The 19,854-nt window shown below is 36.5% G+C and overlaps 2 protein-coding genes across 2 annotated transcripts; one reads left to right on the top strand and one right to left on the bottom strand.

The window, feature by feature from the left end:
* The first annotated feature begins 935 nt into the window (after positions 1-935).
* LOC104732676 (uncharacterized) lies at positions 936-2,368 on the top strand. Its single transcript, XM_010452247.2, has 3 exons — positions 936-1,202; positions 1,297-1,372; positions 1,466-2,368. Exons 1-3 carry the CDS (start codon positions 1,173-1,175, stop codon positions 2,134-2,136), a joined length of 777 nt encoding a protein of 258 aa, XP_010450549.2. The 5' UTR covers positions 936-1,172; the 3' UTR covers positions 2,137-2,368.
* A 782-nt stretch (positions 2,369-3,150) lies between these two features.
* Positions 3,151-6,726, bottom strand: LOC104732675 (pyridoxal kinase). The gene is made up of 13 exons (XM_010452245.3): positions 6,445-6,726; positions 6,251-6,347; positions 5,733-5,826; positions 5,504-5,608; positions 5,133-5,216; positions 4,864-4,937; positions 4,642-4,706; positions 4,378-4,441; positions 4,194-4,259; positions 4,024-4,080; positions 3,691-3,735; positions 3,540-3,593; positions 3,151-3,456 (listed from the first exon to the last, which is right to left on the bottom strand). Exons 1-13 carry the CDS (start codon positions 6,564-6,566, stop codon positions 3,316-3,318), a joined length of 1,068 nt encoding a protein of 355 aa, XP_010450547.2. The 5' UTR covers positions 6,567-6,726; the 3' UTR covers positions 3,151-3,315.
* Between the last annotated feature and the right edge of the window lie 13,128 nt (positions 6,727-19,854).

Genomic DNA, 19,854 nt, shown 5'->3' with positions numbered 1-19,854 from the left:
GGGCTTTTCGGGCTGGCCCGAGCCCGGTCGTGCTAAGCCCGAAAAACCCTATAGCCCAAACGGGCTGAACCCGAAAGAGCCGAATTTTTCTGGACATATATATTGAAGCCCGAGCCCGGTGTTTTTCAGGGCCGGGCCGGGCCAGCCCGCGAGCTTCAGCCCTAATTGACATGCCTAGTATAAAGCTTTTTAATAACATAGTCCTTATTCATAATTATTGTACTGTATAGCTTTTAAATAAAATATAAATACTAACATTTTAGGTTTAATGGTAGTCAGATTATTGCTGTAAAAAAAAATGGTTGTCAGGTTATTTAGTGCGAGATATATGGACCAAAAGTGTCATATATTTTTGGCTTGGTTTAGGCTTTGGCACTTACTTTTCTATTTGCTAGGGTTAAGTTCAGCAGATATTTCAGTTTATTGGGGTTTTCAGGTTTTGAAAAATGAATCCAAACTAAAACCTAATTGTCAACTCTGTCTGATTTTTTTTATATAATATATTCAGACTTAATTAGTTCATGTGTTGGTAAATTTATTTAAAAGGAAAAAAAAAATTATTTAAAGGAAGAATCTATACTATATATTTTGAAAATTATCTTAAGGAATATTACTTTATTTTCTTTTAATAATAAGAAAAATAAGAAAGTTCGAATTAATAAAGTCGTTCTCAATAAAACTAAAAACTGAAGAAGATTTGAAGAGAGTCGACAGAGACTAGAGTGTGTAGCCACAACGCAGACCTATGCTTGATAAAGAAGTTATAACCTAAAAGAAACATAAATACTCAAAAAGCTCTGAATTTTTCAACTTTGCAGTGCCAGTTTCTTACAAGTGGTCCTCCTCTATACTTATTCCCCATATTTATTTTACATTTTTTTTAATATCTTTTACAATTCTCACACTTAGAGGAGCCAGTGATAGTTGACCAACACAACCATCTTCATCACAAGAAACTGGTGTGTTGTCCTCTAAGACTTACCTGCTCAAAAAGCTGACAAGATCGAGATTTCAATGGCCACCAGAATCTTTGTCTCTCTCTCCATATATTTTATGTATCTATCTCTCTCTCATTATTACTTCTCTACTTATATACAACCACATTGTCTTGTTTAGAGTCCCAAAAAAACAAGTGAAGTGAAAAGAAAGATCATCAAGTCCGGAAATCAAGAATGCCAAGAAACGTCTATGAACCTTTGAAGGTAAGTAAAAACATCACTTCTCTCTTTGGTTAAGACACAAACATTCTTCTTTTTACTTTCCAACATTGTAACCTTGTTTTTGGTTTTGTGACAGACATATTTTCTCCAGGTTAACATCAACTGCCAAGGATGTAAGAGGAAAGTGAAGAAAACACTGAGAAAAGTTGAAGGTGAGAAGAAACAGAACATAATATTTTTAATCTTATAGGTTGGTCCAAGTAGTGTTTTCTTATGAGTTTCTTTGCCATGGTGTTTGGTTTCAGGTGTTTACTCTGTTGATATAGACACAGATCAGCAAGTCGTGATTGTTAGAGGTAACTTAGATCCAGAGGTTTTGTTCAGGAAGTTGAACAGAATCGGGAAACATGCTCAGCCCATGTTCTTGACCCCTTACCATCAAGCTGGTCTTAACCAAGAGAACATAAGCTTGGGGAACACACAATACAACTTCGGAAGAAATCTCAACAATGTCCCAAGTTATGAATGGCAGAGTCATAATCAGAGTGATGAAGAGATGATGATGATGAACATGAAACCTGTGATGATGAACGATGCAGATTACTTTGATCTGAGCAATTCACCTGAAGATTTCCAAGAGCTATTCGGAGAAATACCACAAAGACACAACAGCTATGAAGAGGCGAAACCAAATCTGATGAGGGACATGGATCTTGGATATTCTAATGCATACCCTGCAGCAGAAGCAATGAATATGCAGAGTGGAGGAAGAGTAAATAATATGATGATGAATGAGAGAGCTTTCCGTGGCCAGATGATGAACGGTCCAACTCTTGTTCCTCAGTCTATGAATCATGAACAGTTCAGCTCAAGACCACTTCAGTCTATGAATCATGAACAGTTCAGCTCAAGGCCACTTCAGTCTATGTATTATGAACAGCTCAGCTCAAGGCCACTTCATGGCTTTTACTACTGATTGAAGTTAGCGTAACTAGATATGTGTGTTTTCACTCCTTGGTTTCATTTCAAGCATATTAGTATAATCTTTTTTTATGTTTGGTTCAATGTTGGTTAAGAACATGGAAGAACAGAGCTCCGTTCCTACATTAGCTAAAAACTATACTTAAATGGTAACAATATTAAAGCTAAATGATCAGCAATAGAGCGATGTAGTATGTACCACATATCATCATATTTCCTTCGTAAAACCAGTATTGCAATCCCCATAGTTATGGCCTATGAGTTTCATTCAGTTCGTTGGCTGAGTTAGAACACCAAGAACCCTAATAGATGGGTTGCTCTGGTATCAATTAGTACAAACGTAGCTTCAGTGGCATCTCATATCTGATTTGCCAGTTTTACTAGATTCATTTTCTGTGAATCTTGAAAACAAGTTCTTTTGCTGCCACAAGTTGTGACAAGTAATGCCCCAATCAAGCAATGATTTGTCGGAACAAAGGAGAAGCTTGGAGAGAAGGATGATATGCACCTAAACCTATGTGCTCTGATGTCTAGAGGAAATGTTCAGACACGCATGTTTTAGAATTCAGATTCAAAAGCCAGGAAAAGCACAAGAACAGAGTGGATTCGCTAAACAAGAGTTGCAAGAATATGCAAACAAGACTACTCCGTGATAGACAAACAAACCGAAAGAGAAGAATTCTAAGGAATGACTCACGGATGGAGCTGCTGGAGCACTGTTTAGGTGGTGATTCACCAAGCAAAGCAGACAAAGGAAACCAAAAGAAAAGAGAGAGAGGAAGGTTTCACAGTTTACTTAAACATGCATATGAGCAAATACCAACAAATATGAAACATGATTAGATCTTCATTAGGTCCTCTAGTTGCACGCCCATAAAGAAGACAAGGCGCTGTTAAAGATATGTAAGAGATGTATGCATACCTTCACTCCATCTTTTGTTGTTAACGTATTAACACTTAACAAAATGATGAACTATAAGTATCCAAACAAAACAGCCAAAAACCCATCTGTCTAACCACTGTTTAAATGCTTTATAAGAGCTCTTGCACATCCTCTTACTCTAAAGTCTGAACGGTTTTATATGCATAAAAGAATCGTGCAACATAATTATTGTAGCCCCATAATCATCTATGTTTTCTTATTTGAGATAAATATGTTACATTTTCACCTGCTTCAGCTATATCTCTCAGCTTTCAGTTCAACATTTGGGTTACGAATCTCATCCTGGCTCTGTATTAATCTAATCTCCAAACTGCTCGAGGTGGGATCATACCCCGCCCGTTTGTAATCATCAAGTGTTCTTCGCAGAAGCGCCTGCACACCATTACATGAGTTATTCAATCGTTAATTTCCATATCTTCCAAATAACAATTAGCACACACAGGTAAAAGACTTACCTGCAACGTTGAAACTGCAAGCTCAGCTGCCTTGTCAAGGTTGTCAGGGTATTTCTACATATTAAAATTATTTAAAAAATAAACGTCAAAGCGTATAAGGACAATGGCTAGAGTATTATTTTGCTTCCATAAGGTAATTAAGAGGCATTACATTACTCCAACCAAGTAGAAGAGCAGTCATGAGATCTCCTGTTCCCTGCAAGTTGTGTTTCCGAAAGAGGTTAACTTCAACATTTAACATGGAATTCTGACAAAAACAATGTAGAAACAGAAGTGAAAACCATATGATTGTTATTTTATTAGCAAAATTCCAATTAAACTTCCATCTTAGCCTTAACTAGTCAGTACCATTGGAACAAAAAGGTTCTACTTGCCAAGCACTAGCAATTAGCAAACCCCACTCAGATTGGAGGTGTACTTCGTCTGTACAAACTCAAGACATTTATGCTAATATTTAAATGCCTAGAAGCTCTGAAGTGTGTACCGTAAAATAAGCAGGGATTTTGTGAATCTCAATTTTGAATTGCTCAGGCTTCAGACCCTGTGGTTGAAAAAACTAAAGATCAGTTTACTCGGAAAAGAACTAGAAAAGCAATTGTAAGCCACTTCACATACTCAGGCTGCCAAAAAAGCTATACTATTCCAAAAACTTACCTTTTCTTTTTGATGGCTTCCAATAAGCAATAGAATGCCTCCTATAATAATGCTAGTGACCACCACCTGGCAACCATTAAAATCATTGAGCTTTTTATAGAAACAGTAAAGCTAATCTTGAACGGCTGCACGCTAAGCAAAGTAGCTTCTCAACCCATTTAGGCTAAAGCTCAATAAAACAAACCTTTGAAGGACCAGCTGCATGAAGAATAGCACAAGCTTCCCTGCCATCTTCCTCAGAATTTATCCTGTAATATTTATTTAGGACGGTGATGTTTGGCGCCATAACAGGAGAAATTATATGAACTTCATAGGAGAAAAGGATATGAACTCTAGTGCATGAACTGATGAAAAGGACAAACTAGGGATCTAGGTAAACCACATCAAACAATCCAATCGTGACACCTCATAGACTAAAAGAATGCAAGTTTCGCCAGTAATCAAGTACCTTAGTCCTGTTAACTTCTCTGCCTCAAACTGGTTAGGAGTCAACATAGAAGCTAGGGGAACAACCTAACCACAAAATAATACCATCAGAAGATTTCACATCAACTATTCTTACAAATATAGGCAATGATTGCCAGATTCGGAAAAGGTAGTATATCAAGTATGTTATCAACAGATCAAACTGAAAGTACACAACCACATATTTCTTTTAGTCTCATTTTACCTTTTCACGATAAACATGTACCAATTCTTCAGGCACATACAACTTTCCTTCATCACCCATCACCGGATCACATACTAATAAGAATAGACTTAAATTAGCATAATGTAACCATTGAGATCCAAAACTTGTCACATATCAGATCATGCCTTCACTATGGAGATGCCTAACTACATCTTTTTTCAATACTTTTAAGGTATCAAAAACACAGAAAACTTCAGAGACTAAATAGAGAAATCCAAAAGATTTTGCGAGCGTAACAGTGAACTCACCATATGTAAGATTAGGGTTTATAGAGCGAAGCTTATTGATAACCTTCAAAATTGTATCCAGGAACGACACTGATCCAATATATCCTGTATTTTGGAAACATAGAGAGCATTGTACAAAAATGAATTTCCCACCAAAAGCATTGTCAAACTCAGACCCAACTATAATACAGAAGCATTTGAAGCATAAGAAAGAAACTATAGAACATAGCTATTGATACCATATACTCAAATAAACCAGAGATTAAGTTCCAAGGTCTCAGCCAATTAAACTTAGTGGGGAAAGGGGAAAGGAAAGCCATATTGTAGTCTTCTCATAGAATCCTGAAGGACATATCAATTAGCGAGAGGCATGTAGTGTTCAAAGTGAGAACCTGTTAATACATGAGTGTAGAACAACAAATCGTTTGCTTCAAGACCTTCAATCAAATCCCACAATTGTTCACCATTCAAAACTTGTCCTTTGAATGTAGGATACCCTGGAAAATATATAATTTAGCACAGCCAAATCAGTAGCTTTGCCTACTCCAATCCTGAAAACACTATAAACACTTGTTTCAAGAACATTAGGCTCTACTCTACATTACTGTGACTGAATCTTACCCGTATGATTCGAGAATTGTACAGAGTTAATTGGATCCACATCATACCCCAACAATTGAAGAGGAAAGACAGCTGATTTGTTACCAACATATCCCTAAGAATTGGTATAAATGTAAACAGCATCACATATTGGCCAAACACAAACTAAAAAAAAATAGTACAACTCTCAAGTACAGGAACAGGTGTTTCATTCTCAACACAATCATTGTACTCTCATAGAATAGAACCAATACCTCACAAGACTATCCTCAATAATTGGTAAATTAAGGAACAGAGTATAATTATCATCCTTCAATTCAATAAAGTCTAAACCTTTATGTAAATTAAGCAAACGTGATAAAAGCAGAATCTTTTTATCACTAATATATTCAAAAGCTTACATATTTATACCAAAATTCAGATTCAATTGCATAAAGCTTTGTTCTTTCTTGTTGAAACCAACAAATTAAGATTGAAAAAATTAAACAAAGTTGTTAATGATAAGATAAAGTAATCTTAAAGAGTCGATATAGAAGAACCTGAACAGTGTGGGACTGGATACTAAGAACACGACCAGTATCTGAAGGAAGAGCGAGAGATAGAACAGGAGGCGTCGTCATTCTCCAATTTCTCGATCTTTTTTTTACCAAATCATCAATCAAAAACAACAGACAAATATAAATAAACACAGCCAGGATTAAATTTATAATTTGATTCAAGGTTTGAGCAAAACCGGAGATTTCGATTAAGGTTGAAGTAATGATTCAGAGATCGACGAGGAGAAGTGGTTGTTGTTGTCGGGAGGGAGAATGGCATCAGGAGCTGACCTTTAAAGATTAGCCTCTGGTTGACCATACGACTTTTTAAGTGTACAACTCCACTGTTTTAATGACCGGACTAAAACCAGTTCGTCGATGAGATTCGGTTTGGTTTCTCACAGTAAACCGGACCTGAGAATAAGGTTCTAAAACCGGCGGCGAGAGAATAAATTAACGAAGTTGTTTGACTTCTGGATATCAGTAGGATTAGGTTTTTTTCGTTAAATAGTCAATATCTCTATTTGTTTTATAAAAAAAAAAATATATATATATATATATACTAAGTGTTAATTATTTAATGAGCAAAGTGATATAATTATTGATAATTATATATATGATAATAAAGAAATATAATTATTGATATACTAAATGTTAATGAGCAAAGCGAGACGATAAAAAACAAAAAGAAAGAGTTAAATATTAATTAGCATTTTTTTTCTCTTGATTGTGGTTTTGGTACTACTTTAATTAATGTTATGTAATTTAATTTTTTTGTTAAACCATATATGACTCTTTATCTCTCTTTTGTATTCTTTAGGAAACATCGTGACTTACAAGTTATAAATAAGGAAGGTATCTTGATGATGAGCTTGTACTTGTGGAAAGTATAAGCTGTCAATCTGTCATGATACGATCGAAGAACATAATTAAGGTCGATCAATCCAAACCCAACAACTTGCTTCAAATAATCTGCTTAATTATCATCACTTACCAACCGAGAGGAAGCTTTCAAAATGTATAATGTGATCTTTTGATATTTTTTTGACATTTGAAAATATAATGTGATTTATGTTGGAGTGTAACTAGAAATTTCAAATTTGCTGGAAATATACATGAAGAACATATGCATTTAATTTTGGGAAAACGTCATTTAGACCATAAACTTTCAAATTTTAGTTATTTAAACCATGAACTTTGTTGTAAGTCATTTAAAACATCAACCTTTGTTGACTAACTTTTTTAAACATGAATTTTCGTTGACCAGACCAAAAAGACATAATGTTAAATGATATGCTCAAATTTAACCCTGAGCTACTCTCTCAAATTAAGAGATCAATTGTAGTACTTAGGGATCGAATCCACAAGAACTCTAGATTCACACAATAGATTTAATAATCTTTTAATTATGCTAAACCAAAATTGTAATTTAATTAGCAATGCAAAACAGAAAATAAGAAAGAGTTGTAAATTCAGGAATTAAAAACGCTAGGCCTAGGGAAATTCTCAGGAAATCATGGAAAATCAGATCAATAATTAAACAAGCAGGATTCAACAATTAAGCACCGTTCTTGAACTCTAAACACAATTATAAAATAAATCAGTTCTCACTGCAAATATTATCTAAGTTTAAAACCAGAAAATCCAAATCTCTTTGCAAAATTCAAGTTAAAAACCAACAATAAAATCAGGTTTAGATAAGTTCACAAAATTACTAAATCAAATCTCTTTGCAAAAAGTAATTTTGCTCACCAAGGGTTTTATCAGGAAAATCAATTATATTCTCATATCAATTAATAATCCTAAGATCTAAATCTAGATGACTAATCAAAGATCTAGCATTAAGAACAACCTATGGTGAAGAACAAGAAAGATAATGAATCATAAATTAACAGATCTAACAATCCATGAAATCTCTAATGAGAAACCCTAAACCTAACAAGCAGATCTACTCAGACATTATCAATGAAACACAAAACATCTTCTGAATAAATTGCATTAAGAGATTAAAAGAAGTAGAAAAGGAGTTCTGAATCTTCTCTCGAAAGAGTCTTGATTCTTCTCTCTAAAAACTCTCTAAAATTTCTCACAGGGTTTTGCTCTCAAAAATTGCAGGAAAAATAAAGCTTAGGTCTAAACAATGACCATAAAAATCCTATTTATATTCCTAAACACGGCCAGGGACTAATGATGCAAATATGGAAGACTTTGGGGCAACTTTGTAAATCTTCAAAACTTGTGGGAAAACTTCCAATTTCGTATTTGGCCTAGCATCGATCGATGCTATCAGTGTGTCGATCGATGCACTCTCTAAATTTCGTCTCCCAACTTTGTAACTCAGCCTCAATGCTTGATTATGCTCAAATCTTCATATTTAGCTCCATTAAGCTCCCATCCATGATAATTTCTATAAAGACTCAAAAAGACTCTAAAAACACCAAAAGACTCTATAGATAAGACTTATATCATGGCTAAAAACACATAAAAACCATGATATATCAACTCCCCCAGACTTAGCCTTTGCTTGTCCTCAAGCAAAACATAAACTTCATCTGTGAAAGAGGTTTGAAAACGCAGGAACTCATTTTCTTTTTAAAGTAATGCCATGATCATCCAAACCTTAACCCACATGCTTTAGCAGATAAATCCAAATCGAACCACCATGTACTTCTCCGTTGACTTTCATAGCATCCCAAATTCAAACCAAATTCCATTAAGCTTTCATCGGTGAGTCTCATCAATTTGATCAATATCAAGAACCTTCTAGACTCATTCCCGTACAATACCATAACAAGCAAGACTTATCTTTTACCACATGTGGTACTCTTTCTCTCCCCCAGACTTATTCTTTTTAATCTTCCTTACAGCTTTGCTTTATTTTTATTTTTTTCTTTTTTTCTCAAAGTTGTAGGCGAATAATAGGGTCATCGGTAATTTACCTACCCCTCGCTTCCAAGCTTTGTATGATCATTTGACTTAAGAGTAGAATAATGAGGTCATTGGTAATTTACCTACCTCTCTAAACTGATCAAAATCATCTCATCTTTTATTCTATCTTTTTTTTTAAAAAAAGCTCTCAGGATTTTTCTTAACTTGAATAAGGGAGAGGAGTACCATTTTCTTTCTGAAGTCTTACTTGTCAGGTATGAACAAGGAGTCAAGCTCTATGAAAATCAATCTCCTTGATGAGGTAAAAAGAAAAGTACAGAAGTTACCTCAAGCTTTTATGGATTCTGTTGGAAATTTGGATGTTTCTGGTTCACTGATCAGCCATTGGATTTTTCATTAGTCGGATTTGTGGGTTCAATCTGCAGCATTAATCAACCAAGGCAGTACACTAAAAAGAAAAATCATAGTTCCCAACAAAATTTTGACTCAATAAAACCATTTTTTTTTTTTACTCTCAAAAACAAAAACGTAGTTAGTAACTGCCTCCCCCAGACTTAAACAACACTGTCCCCAGTGCTATCAAGTAAGAGACTGGCGAATAAAATAAAAATAAATGAAAATCAAAAGAAAAATAAAAAAGATAAACCTACCAGTGGGTTGCCTCCAACTAAGCGCTTGTTTTCAGTCATTAGCTTGACTGTGTCGGATCTCAGGCATCCGGTGGATTGGAACATGGCAATGAATGCTTCTGAGAGGATGTCCTCTTCATCCAAGGTGGTGTGTAGGCTTTAGCTGCATGAGGTTTGACAAGGATGTGAGGAGCAGGACCAGGACGGGACTGAGGGATGGGTGGCTTTCTTTTATGTCCTGCAAAATCATCAACAGAAGAAACAAGCGCTCTACGATAATCTCGTGGCTTGGTTAACTGGACAACAGTTTTTGTACTTTTCAAATTCTGATTGATGATAGGAGAAGGTTTAGGAGAAGGAGATGCATACCTTGGCCTTACCTGTGAGTTCTTGGCTGTGGAATGATGAGATTTCAGCTTTACAACTGGTCTAGGACTTGCAGTTAAGGAATCAACTCGAGAATCTTCGGTTTTGGACAAGTCCGAGCTGATTCTGGAAGGTGTGTCGATCGATGCTGACATGGCGTCAATCGACGCTTGGTGATGATTGCATCGATCGATGCTCTTGTGTAGTGTCGATCGATGCTGGACCAACTGACATATCTTCATCTTCTTCCTTCACCAAAATCGCATTACAAGCATGGTGGGGGTTCTCAGTTCTTCTAGAAAGAAGTTCCTCTTGTCTTTTAACAGACCCAGCAGTCTGAATCACTTGATTCTCCAGCTTCTTGACATGAGTATTCAACGCATCAAACTTCCCAGTCAGCTCAGTGTAAACAGAATCAATCTTTCCATTGAAGTCTACTGTTAACTTCTGCTGACCTTGAAGAATCTGTTCAACCATTGATTCCATCTTGCTCTCTGAATTGGGTGGAGGGAGGGGTTGGTAAGAAGAAGATCCATAGTTCCTTGTGAAATTGCTGTTTCGATTTCCTGTGAAGGAATTCTTCTGACCAAATCTCTGATTTTGATAGCCAGCTCCATACACATAGTTGAAATCTTCCGTAATCTCTGGCTTTGGCTCAAAAGTCTCAACATCTTCAGCAAAATGGACAGACTTCTTTCCCACAAGAAGATTATGCATTGTATCCAACTTAGCATTCACTGCAGCAAACTGATTTGAACCATTGCCCTCATGTGCTCTTTTCCGCTCTAAGTATGCATTCTTGGTGCTATTACTTGATGCTAGCCTTTCAATCAACTTTTCAGCATCATCTGGGTACCTTGTCTTGAAGTTCCCATCACTAGCAGCATCCAAAGCCATCTGATACCTCCAGTCAATCCCGCTAAAGAAGATACTGATCAATTGCACCTCTGAAAACCCATGATGTGGACAGTCCCTCTCGTATGCTTTGAATCTTACCCAAGCAGCTTTGTAAGATTCAGTTGGTGCTTGTCTAAAGGTGGAGAGTTTGATCCTCAGCTCATCCGACATGGCATCATCATAGAAGTAATTCAAGAATGCCACCTTGATGTCATGCCAGGTTGTCAGAGATCCTGGCTTCAGCTGCCTTAGCCAATGAGAAGCTTCCCCAGCAAGAGAGTAGGGGAAAAGCTTGCAGTAGAGGTAGTCTTCAGTGACTCCATTAGCCTTGATGCTAGTGACAATGTCCTCAAAGTGTTCAATGTGATCTAGAGGCTTCTCATTTGGCAGGTTCTGGAATGGCCTCTGTCCAACAAGAGCGAAGTAGGCAGGCTTCAACTCAAAGTCATTCCTTGGGAATGGAGGAGGGACAATTGCGGAACGGTTCTCATAGAACAAGTCTGGTCTGTTGAAGTCCGCAAGAGTCTTGACAAGCTCTCCATTGTTGTCCCGTCTATGCTGAACAATCTGCTGGTCATTGCCACCCAAATCTGCACCATTCGCACCGGCTCCGGCATTGCGTCGACCGATGCCAGCATTGCATCGATCCATGCCGTCCTGGTTGCGTCGATCGATGCCGACGTTGCGTCGATCGACGCCATCTGCATTCTCACCAACCACGACGAGTTCTTCCTCAATAACTCGCCCATCAGCATCAAGCTTTTGGCCTTGCTCCTTGCGCACATGACCCTCTTGATCTCTCAAAACTCCAGCCGCATCAGGTCTCAATATGATTGTATTGGCCATCTTCACTGACTTGGCTGCTTTTGTGTTTTCACGCTCTAGTTGTCCTAACTCTTGGTTTGTAAGCTTAACAACTGGACCAGTAGGATTTTTCCTGGTGCTAGGCTTAGGCATGTACCTGAAACACACAAGAGAAAGGAAACAAAAGCGTGTGAGTAAAACAGAAAAATAAAAATCTAGACAAAATCAAAGACTTTAATCTAATGGTGAATCAAAAGAGTCCCCGGCAACGGCGCCAAAATTTGATATGCTCAAATTTAACCCTGAGCTACTCTCTCAAATTAAGAGATCAATTGTAGTACTTAGGGATCGAATCCACAAGAACTCTAGATTCACACAATAGATTTAATAATCTTTTAATTATGCTAAACCAAAATTGTAATTTAATTAGCAATGCAAAACAGAAAATAAAAGAGTTGTAAATTCAGGAATTAAAAACGCTAGGCCTAGGGAAATTCTCAGGAAATCATGGAAAATCAGATCAATTAATTAAACAAGCAGGATTCAAAAATTAAGCACCGTTCTTGAACTCTAAACACAATTATAAAATAAATCAGTTCTCACTGCAAATATTATCTAAGTTTAAAACCAGAAAATCCAAATCTCTTTGCAAAATTCAAGTTAAAAACCAGCAATAAAATCAGGTTTAGATAAGTTCACAAAATTACTAAATTAAATCTCTTTGCAAAAAGTAATTTTGCTTACCAAGGGTTTTATCAGGAAAATCAATTATATTCTCATATCAATTAATAATCCTAAGATCTAAATCTAGATGACTAATCAAAGATCTAGCATTAAGAACAACATATGGTGAAGAACAAGAAAGATAATGAATCCTAAATTAACAGATCTAACAATCCATGAAATCTCTAATGAGAAACCATAAACCTAACAAGCAGATCTTCTGAATAAATTGCATTAAGAGATTAAAAGAAGTAGAAAAGGAGTTCTGAATCTTCTCTGGAAGGAGTCTTGATTCTTCTCTCTAAAAACTCTCTAAAATTTCTCACAGGGTTTTGCTCTCAAAAATTGCAGGAAAAATAAAGCTTAGGTCTAAACAATGACCATAAAAATCCTATTTATATTACTAAACACGGCCAGGGACTAATGATGCAAATATGGAAGACTTTGGGGCAACTTTGTAAATCTTCAAAACTTGTGGGAAAACTTCCAATTTCGTATTTAGCCTAGCATCGATCGATGCTATCAGTGTGTCGATCGATGCACTCTCTAAATTTCGTCTCCCAACTTTGTAACTCAGCCTCAATGCTTGATTATGCTCCAAATCTTCATATTTAGCTCCATTAAGCTCCTATCCATGATAATTTCTATAAAGACTCAAAACGACTCTAAAAACACCAAAAGACTCTATAGATAAGACTTATATCATGGCTAAAAACACATAAAAACCATGATATATCAACTCCCCCAGACTTAGCCTTTGCTTGCCCTCAAGCAAAACATAAACTTCATCTGTGAAAGAGGTTTGAAAACGCAGGAACTCATTTTCTTTTTAAAGTAATGCCATGATCATCCAAACCTTAACCCACATGCTTTAGCAGATAAATCCAAATCGAACCACCATGTACTTCTCCGTTGACTTTCATAGCATCCCAAATTCAAACCAAATTCCATTAAGCTTTCATCGGTGAGTCTCATCAATTTGATCAATATCAAGAACCTTCTAGACTCATTCCCGTACAATACCATAACAAGCAAGACTTATCTTTTACCACATGTGGTACTCTTTCTCTCCCCCAGACTTATTCTTTTTAATCTTCCTTACAGCTTTGCTTTATTTTTATTTTTTTCTTTTTTTCTCAAAGTTGTAGGCGAATAATAGGGTCATCGGTAATTTACCTACCCCTCGCTTCCAAGCTTTGTATGATCATTTGACTTAAGAGTAGAATAATGAGGTCATTGGTAATTTACCTACCTCTCTAAACTGATCAAAATCATCTCATCTTTTATTCTATCTTTTTTTTTAAAAAAAGCTCTCAGGATTTTTCTTAACTTGAATAAGGGAGAGGAGTACCATTTTCTTTCTGAAGTCTTACTTGTCAGGTATGAACAAGGAGTCAAGCTCTATGAAAATCAATCTCCTTGATGAGGTAAAAAGAAAAGTACAGAAGTTACCTCAAGCTTTTATGGATTCTGTTGGAAATTTGGATGTTTCTGGTTCACTGATCAGCCATTGGATTTTTCATTAGTCGGATTTGTGGGTTCAATCTGCAGCATTAATCAACCAAGGCAGTACACTAAAAAGAAAAATCATAGTTCCCAACAAAATTTTGACTCAATAAAACCATTTTTTTTTTTTGACTCTCAAAAACAAAAACGTAGTTAGTAACTGCCTCCCCCAGACTTAAACAACACTGTCCCCAGTGCTATCAAGTAAGAGACTGGCGAATAAAATAAAAATAAATGAAAATCAAAAGAAAAATAAAAAAGATAAACCTACCAGTGGGTTGCCTCCAACTAAGCGCTTGTTTTCAGTCATTAGCTTGACTGTGTCGGATCTCAGGCATCCGGTGGATTGGAACATGGCAATGAATGCTTCTGAGAGGATGTCCTCTTCATCCAAGGTGGTGTGTAGGCTTTAGCTGCATGAGGTTTGACAAGGATGTGAGGAGCAGGACCAGGACGGGACTGAGGGATGGGTGGCTTTCTTTTATGTCCTGCAAAATCATCAACAGAAGAAACAAGCGCTCTACGATAATCTCGTGGCTTGGTTAACTGGACAACAGTTTTTGTACTTTTCAAATTCTGATTGATGATAGGAGAAGGTTTAGGAGAAGGAGATGCATACCTTGGCCTTACCTGTGAGTTCTTGGCTGTGGAATGATGAGATTTCAGCTTTACAACTGGTCTAGGACTTGCAGTTAAGGAATCAACTCGAGAATCTTCGGTTTTGGACAAGTCCGAGCTGATTCTGGAAGGTGTGTCGATCGATGCTGACATGGCGTCAATCGACGCTTGGTGATGATTGCATCGATCGATGCTCTTGTGTAGTGTCGATCGATGCTGGACCAACTGACATATCTTCATCTTCTTCCTTCACCAAAATCGCATTACAAGCATGGTGGGGGTTCTCAGTTCTTCTAGAAAGAAGTTCCTCTTGTCTTTTAACAGACCCAGCAGTCTGAATCACTTGATTCTCCAGCTTCTTGACATGAGTATTCAACGCATCAAACTTCCCAGTCAGCTCAGTGTAAACAGAATCAATCTTTCCATTGAAGTCTACTGTTAACTTCTGCTGACCTTGAAGAATCTGTTCAACCATTGATTCCATCTTGCTCTCTGAATTGGGTGGAGGGAGGGGTTGGTAAGAAGAAGATCCATAGTTCCTTGTGAAATTGCTGTTTCGATTTCCTGTGAAGGAATTCTTCTGACCAAATCTCTGATTTTGATAGCCAGCTCCATACACATAGTTGAAATCTTCCGTAATCTCTGGCTTTGGCTCAAAAGTCTCAACATCTTCAGCAAAATGGACAGACTTCTTTCCCACAAGAAGATTATGCATTGTATCCAACTTAGCATTCACTGCAGCAAACTGATTTGAACCATTGCCCTCATGTGCTCTTTTCCGCTCTAAGTATGCATTCTTGGTGCTATTACTTGATGCTAGCCTTTCAATCAACTTTTCAGCATCATCTGGGTACCTTGTCTTGAAGTTCCCATCACTAGCAGCATCCAAAGCCATCTGATACCTCCAGTCAATCCCGCTAAAGAAGATACTGATCAATTGCACCTCTGAAAACCCATGATGTGGACAGTCCCTCTCGTATGCTTTGAATCTTACCCAAGCAGCTTTGTAAGATTCAGTTGGTGCTTGTCTAAAGGTGGAGAGTTTGATCCTCAGCTCATCCGACATGGCATCATCATAGAAGTAATTCAAGAATGCCACCTTGATGTCATGCCAGGTTGTCAGAGATCCTGGCTTCAGCTGCCTTAGCCAATGAGAAGCTTCCCCAGCAAGAGAGTAGGGGAAAAGCTTGCAGTAGAGGTAGTCTTCAGTGACTCCATTAGCCTTGATGCTAGTGACAATGTCCTCAAAGTGTTCAATGTGATCTAGAGGCTTCTCATTTGGCAGGTTCTGGAATGGCCTCTGTCCAACAAGAGCGAAGTAGGCAGGCTTCAACTCAAAGTCATTCCTTGGGAATGGAGGAGGGACAATTGCGGAACGGTTCTCATAGAACAAGTCTGGTCTGTTGAAGTCCGCAAGAGTCTTGACAAGCTCTCCATTGTTGTCCCGTCTATGCTGAACAATCTGCTGGTCATTGCCACCCAAATCTGCACCATTCGCACCGGCTCCGGCATTGCGTCGACCGATGCCAGCATTGCATCGATCCATGCCGTCCTGGTTGCGTCGATCGATGCCGACGTTGCGTCGATCGACGCCATCTGCATTCTCACCAACCACGACGAGTTCTTCCTCAATAACTCGCCCATCAGCATCAAGCTTTTGGCCTTGCTCCTTGCGCACATGACCCTCTTGATCTCTCAAAACTCCAGCCGCATCAGGTCTCAATATGATTGTATTGGCCATCTTCACTGACTTGGCTGCTTTTGTGTTTTCACGCTCTAGTTGTCCTAACTCTTGGTTTGTAAGCTTAACAACTGGACCAGTAGGATTTTTCCTGGTGCTAGGCTTAGGCATGTACCTAAAACACACAAGAGAAAGGAAACAAAAGCGTGTGAGTAAAACAGAAAAATAAAAATCTAGACAAAATCAAAGACTTTAATCTAATGGTGAATCAAAAGAGTCCCCGGCAACGGCGCCAAAATTTGATATGCTCAAATTTAACCATGAGCTACTCTCTCAAATTAAGAGATCAATTGTAGTACTTAGGGATCGAATCCACAAGAACTCTAGATTCACACAATAGATTTAATAATCTTTTAATTATGCTAAACCAAAATTGTAATTTAATTAGCAATGCAAAACAGAAAATAAAAGAGTTGTAAATTCAGGAATTAAAAACGCTAGGCCTAGGGAAATTCTCAGGAAATCATGGAAAATCAGATCAATTAATTAAACAAGCAGGATTCAAAAATTAAGCACCGTTCTTGAACTCTAAACACAATTATAAAATAAATCAGTTCTCACTGCAAATATTATCTAAGTTTAAAACCAGAAAATCCAAATCTCTTTGCAAAATTCAAGTTAAAAACCAGCAATAAAATCAGGTTTAGATAAGTTCACAAAATTACTAAATTAAATCTCTTTGCAAAAAGTAATTTTGCTTACCAAGGGTTTTATCAGGAAAATCAATTATATTCTCATATCAATTAATAATCCTAAGATCTAAATCTAGATGACTAATCAAAGATCTAGCATTAAGAACAACATATGGTGAAGAACAAGAAAGATAATGAATCCTAAATTAACAGATCTAACAATCCATGAAATCTCTAATGAGAAACCATAAACCTAACAAGCAGATCTTCTGAATAAATTGCATTAAGAGATTAAAAGAAGTAGAAAAGGAGTTCTGAATCTTCTCTGGAAGGAGTCTTGATTCTTCTCTCTAAAAACTCTCTAAAATTTCTCACAGGGTTTTGCTCTCAAAAATTGCAGGAAAAATAAAGCTTAGGTCTAAACAATGACCATAAAAATCCTATTTATATTACTAAACACGGCCAGGGACTAATGATGCAAATATGGAAGACTTTGGGGCAACTTTGTAAATCTTCAAAACTTGTGGGAAAACTTCCAATTTCGTATTTAGCCTAGCATCGATCGATGCTATCAGTGTGTCGATCGATGCACTCTCTAAATTTCGTCTCCCAACTTTGTAACTCAGCCTCAATGCTTGATTATGCTCCAAATCTTCATATTTAGCTCCATTAAGCTCCTATCCATGATAATTTCTATAAAGACTCAAAACGACTCTAAAAACACCAAAAGACTCTACAGATAAGACTTATATCATGGCTAAAAACACCTAAAAACCATGATATATCATTAAATATGATGACTGAGGCACTAACAGATGTTACTATGCCGTTAACCACTCTCTATTAGTAACAAAATAACGTCGTTTGATGAAAGTCTGAATTCAAGAAAAATGTCATTTACACCAATAACTTTTTAAGTTTAGATCATTTTAAACCATGAACTTTCAAATCTAGATCATCTAAATCATGAACTTTGTTAGTTATAGGCCATTTAAAGCATCTACTTTCATTGACTAGATTTTTTAGACACTAAGTTTCGTTAACAAAGCCAAACTCAACATGACACTAAATATACTAACAAAACAAGTGATATATGGTGCTTTTATCGTCTTTCGTCTTTTTTTCATACTCAGTTTTTTCGTTTTGTCGTGTTTTTATGTTTTTTGTCTGTGTTTTGAGTCTTTTATGTATTAGGATACTACACTAGAGTTTGAAGGATTGATCACCTTGTTTTAGATCCATAGAGTTGATCACTTTATTCTAGATTCTAGGTTTTCTATGCTACACTTGTGATGCTCCTTATGTTTGTGATCTTGATCATTGTTTTTTTCTTTGTGAACTATTTAAGTAACGCATGTTAGCAGATTTAATATCAATTCTTTGATGACTAAAAATTTCTAGTCAATGAAGATTGATCTTTTAAATGACCTTCAACAAAGTTCATGATTTAAATGGCCAAAATTTGAAACTTTACGGTTTAAATGATCTACATTTAAAATGTTATGGTTTAAATGACCTACATTTCAAAGTTCATGGTTTTAATAATATTTTTTTTTGAATTAATACTTTCGTTAAAACGACGTCATTTTTTAGTAACGAAATGATTAACGGCATAGTAATGTATGTTAATGGCTTAGTTATCAGATTTAACGTCATGTCTTTTTTGATCTGGTTAACGAAATTTCATGTTTAAAAAGGCTAGTCAAAGAAAATTGATGATTTAAATAGTCTTCAACAAAGTTCATGGTTTAAATGGTCAAAATTTGTAAGTTTATAGTTTAAATGACATTTTTCTCATTTAATTTTTGTAGAATACATTTTTAATATATGTATAAGAATTGATAGACACCATAATTAATTTATTCATTTAAACAAACCGTGTTATGATTTTTTCTACAGTTTCAGCAAAGGTGGTTAAAAACGATTAAATGACTGAAGAGAATATCTTTCAGTTAAAACATTTCATGTGGCAGGTTGTCACCGGTTGTGTTTTAGTTACAACTAATTTGAGAAAACGGGGATTACATTGTGATCTAGGATGTGGTATTTGCGAACATACCGTGGAAACTATTTGCCATGCTTTGTTTGAATGCCAACCAGCTCATCAAGTTTGGGCTCTTTCTCAAGTTCCCTTACAACCCGGGGTCTTCCCGATGGGTTCTCTATATGCTAACATGGATTATCTATTTTGACGACTTCCCGGTGAAGTTGATGCTTCGGCTTTCTGCTGGATTTTGTAGTATATTTGGAAAGCCAGAAATGGCAAAATTTTTGACAATGTGGATATCAATGTGGATATCAATGTGCTTTAGGTGCTTTACTTGGCCGAGACAGAGGAGCAAACTTAGACATATATCAGCCCAGCTAGACCCTCAATAGGAGAATCTGGAGTTCGTTGAGTCGTGTTGAGGATAAGCTTGAATACCTTGAGGTAGAAGTTATCCTAATCTCACCAAGTCATGGTTTCCAAAAGAGATTAGGATTATAACAAGTTAGGAGTTATTAAATTGTTATTTTAATTAAAGATTATTAAAGGGTCTCTCTATATATAAGGAGTTGTTGAGATGTAACAACACTTGTGAGATTAGAGAGATTGAGATTGTTTTAGTTTTGAGAAGTTTCTAAGGCAATAAACAAGAGTCATTCGTTAATCTTTTGTCCTTGGTTTCAATATTCTTCGTGCTTAATTCGATATTTGGTATCAGAGCATCGTTGAATTTTGAAGCATAAGTTTTTGTTTTCTTCTTTACTAGAGCAAAACCATCTGTTTGCGACTAGCTAAATTTGTTCCAATCAAGAGAC

The sequence above is a fragment of the Camelina sativa genome, chromosome 12, assembly GCF_030686135.1.
Source record: "Camelina sativa cultivar CO46 ecotype springtype chromosome 12, ASM3068613v1".
Classification (NCBI taxonomy): Eukaryota; Viridiplantae; Streptophyta; class Magnoliopsida; order Brassicales; family Brassicaceae; genus Camelina; species Camelina sativa.
This window is presented reverse-complemented; position numbering and strand designations above follow the sequence as displayed.

What these genes read in the sequence shown, in the direction of transcription:
- LOC104732676 (XM_010452247.2), top strand. Translation starts at nt 1,173, where the DNA reads ATGCCAAGAAACGTCTATGAACCTTTGAAG. An exon ending in ACGTCTATGAACCTTTGAAG is followed by an intron (nt 1,203 to 1,296) that starts GTAAGTAAAAAC and finishes GTTTTGTGACAG; the next exon opens with ACATATTTTCTCCAGGTTAA. An exon ending in AACACTGAGAAAAGTTGAAG is followed by an intron (nt 1,373 to 1,465) that starts GTGAGAAGAAAC and finishes GTTTGGTTTCAG; the next exon opens with GTGTTTACTCTGTTGATATA.
- LOC104732675 (XM_010452245.3), bottom strand. Translation starts at nt 6,566, where the DNA reads ATGGTCAACCAGAGGCTAATCTTTAAAGGTCAGCTCCTGATGCCATTC. An exon ending in AAACCCTAATCTTACATATG is followed by an intron (nt 4,938 to 5,132) that starts GTGAGTTCACTG and finishes TATTCTTATTAG; the next exon opens with TATGTGATCCGGTGATGGGT. An exon ending in TTGCAGTTTCAACGTTGCAG is followed by an intron (nt 3,457 to 3,539) that starts GTAAGTCTTTTA and finishes AATGGTGTGCAG; the next exon opens with GCGCTTCTGCGAAGAACACT.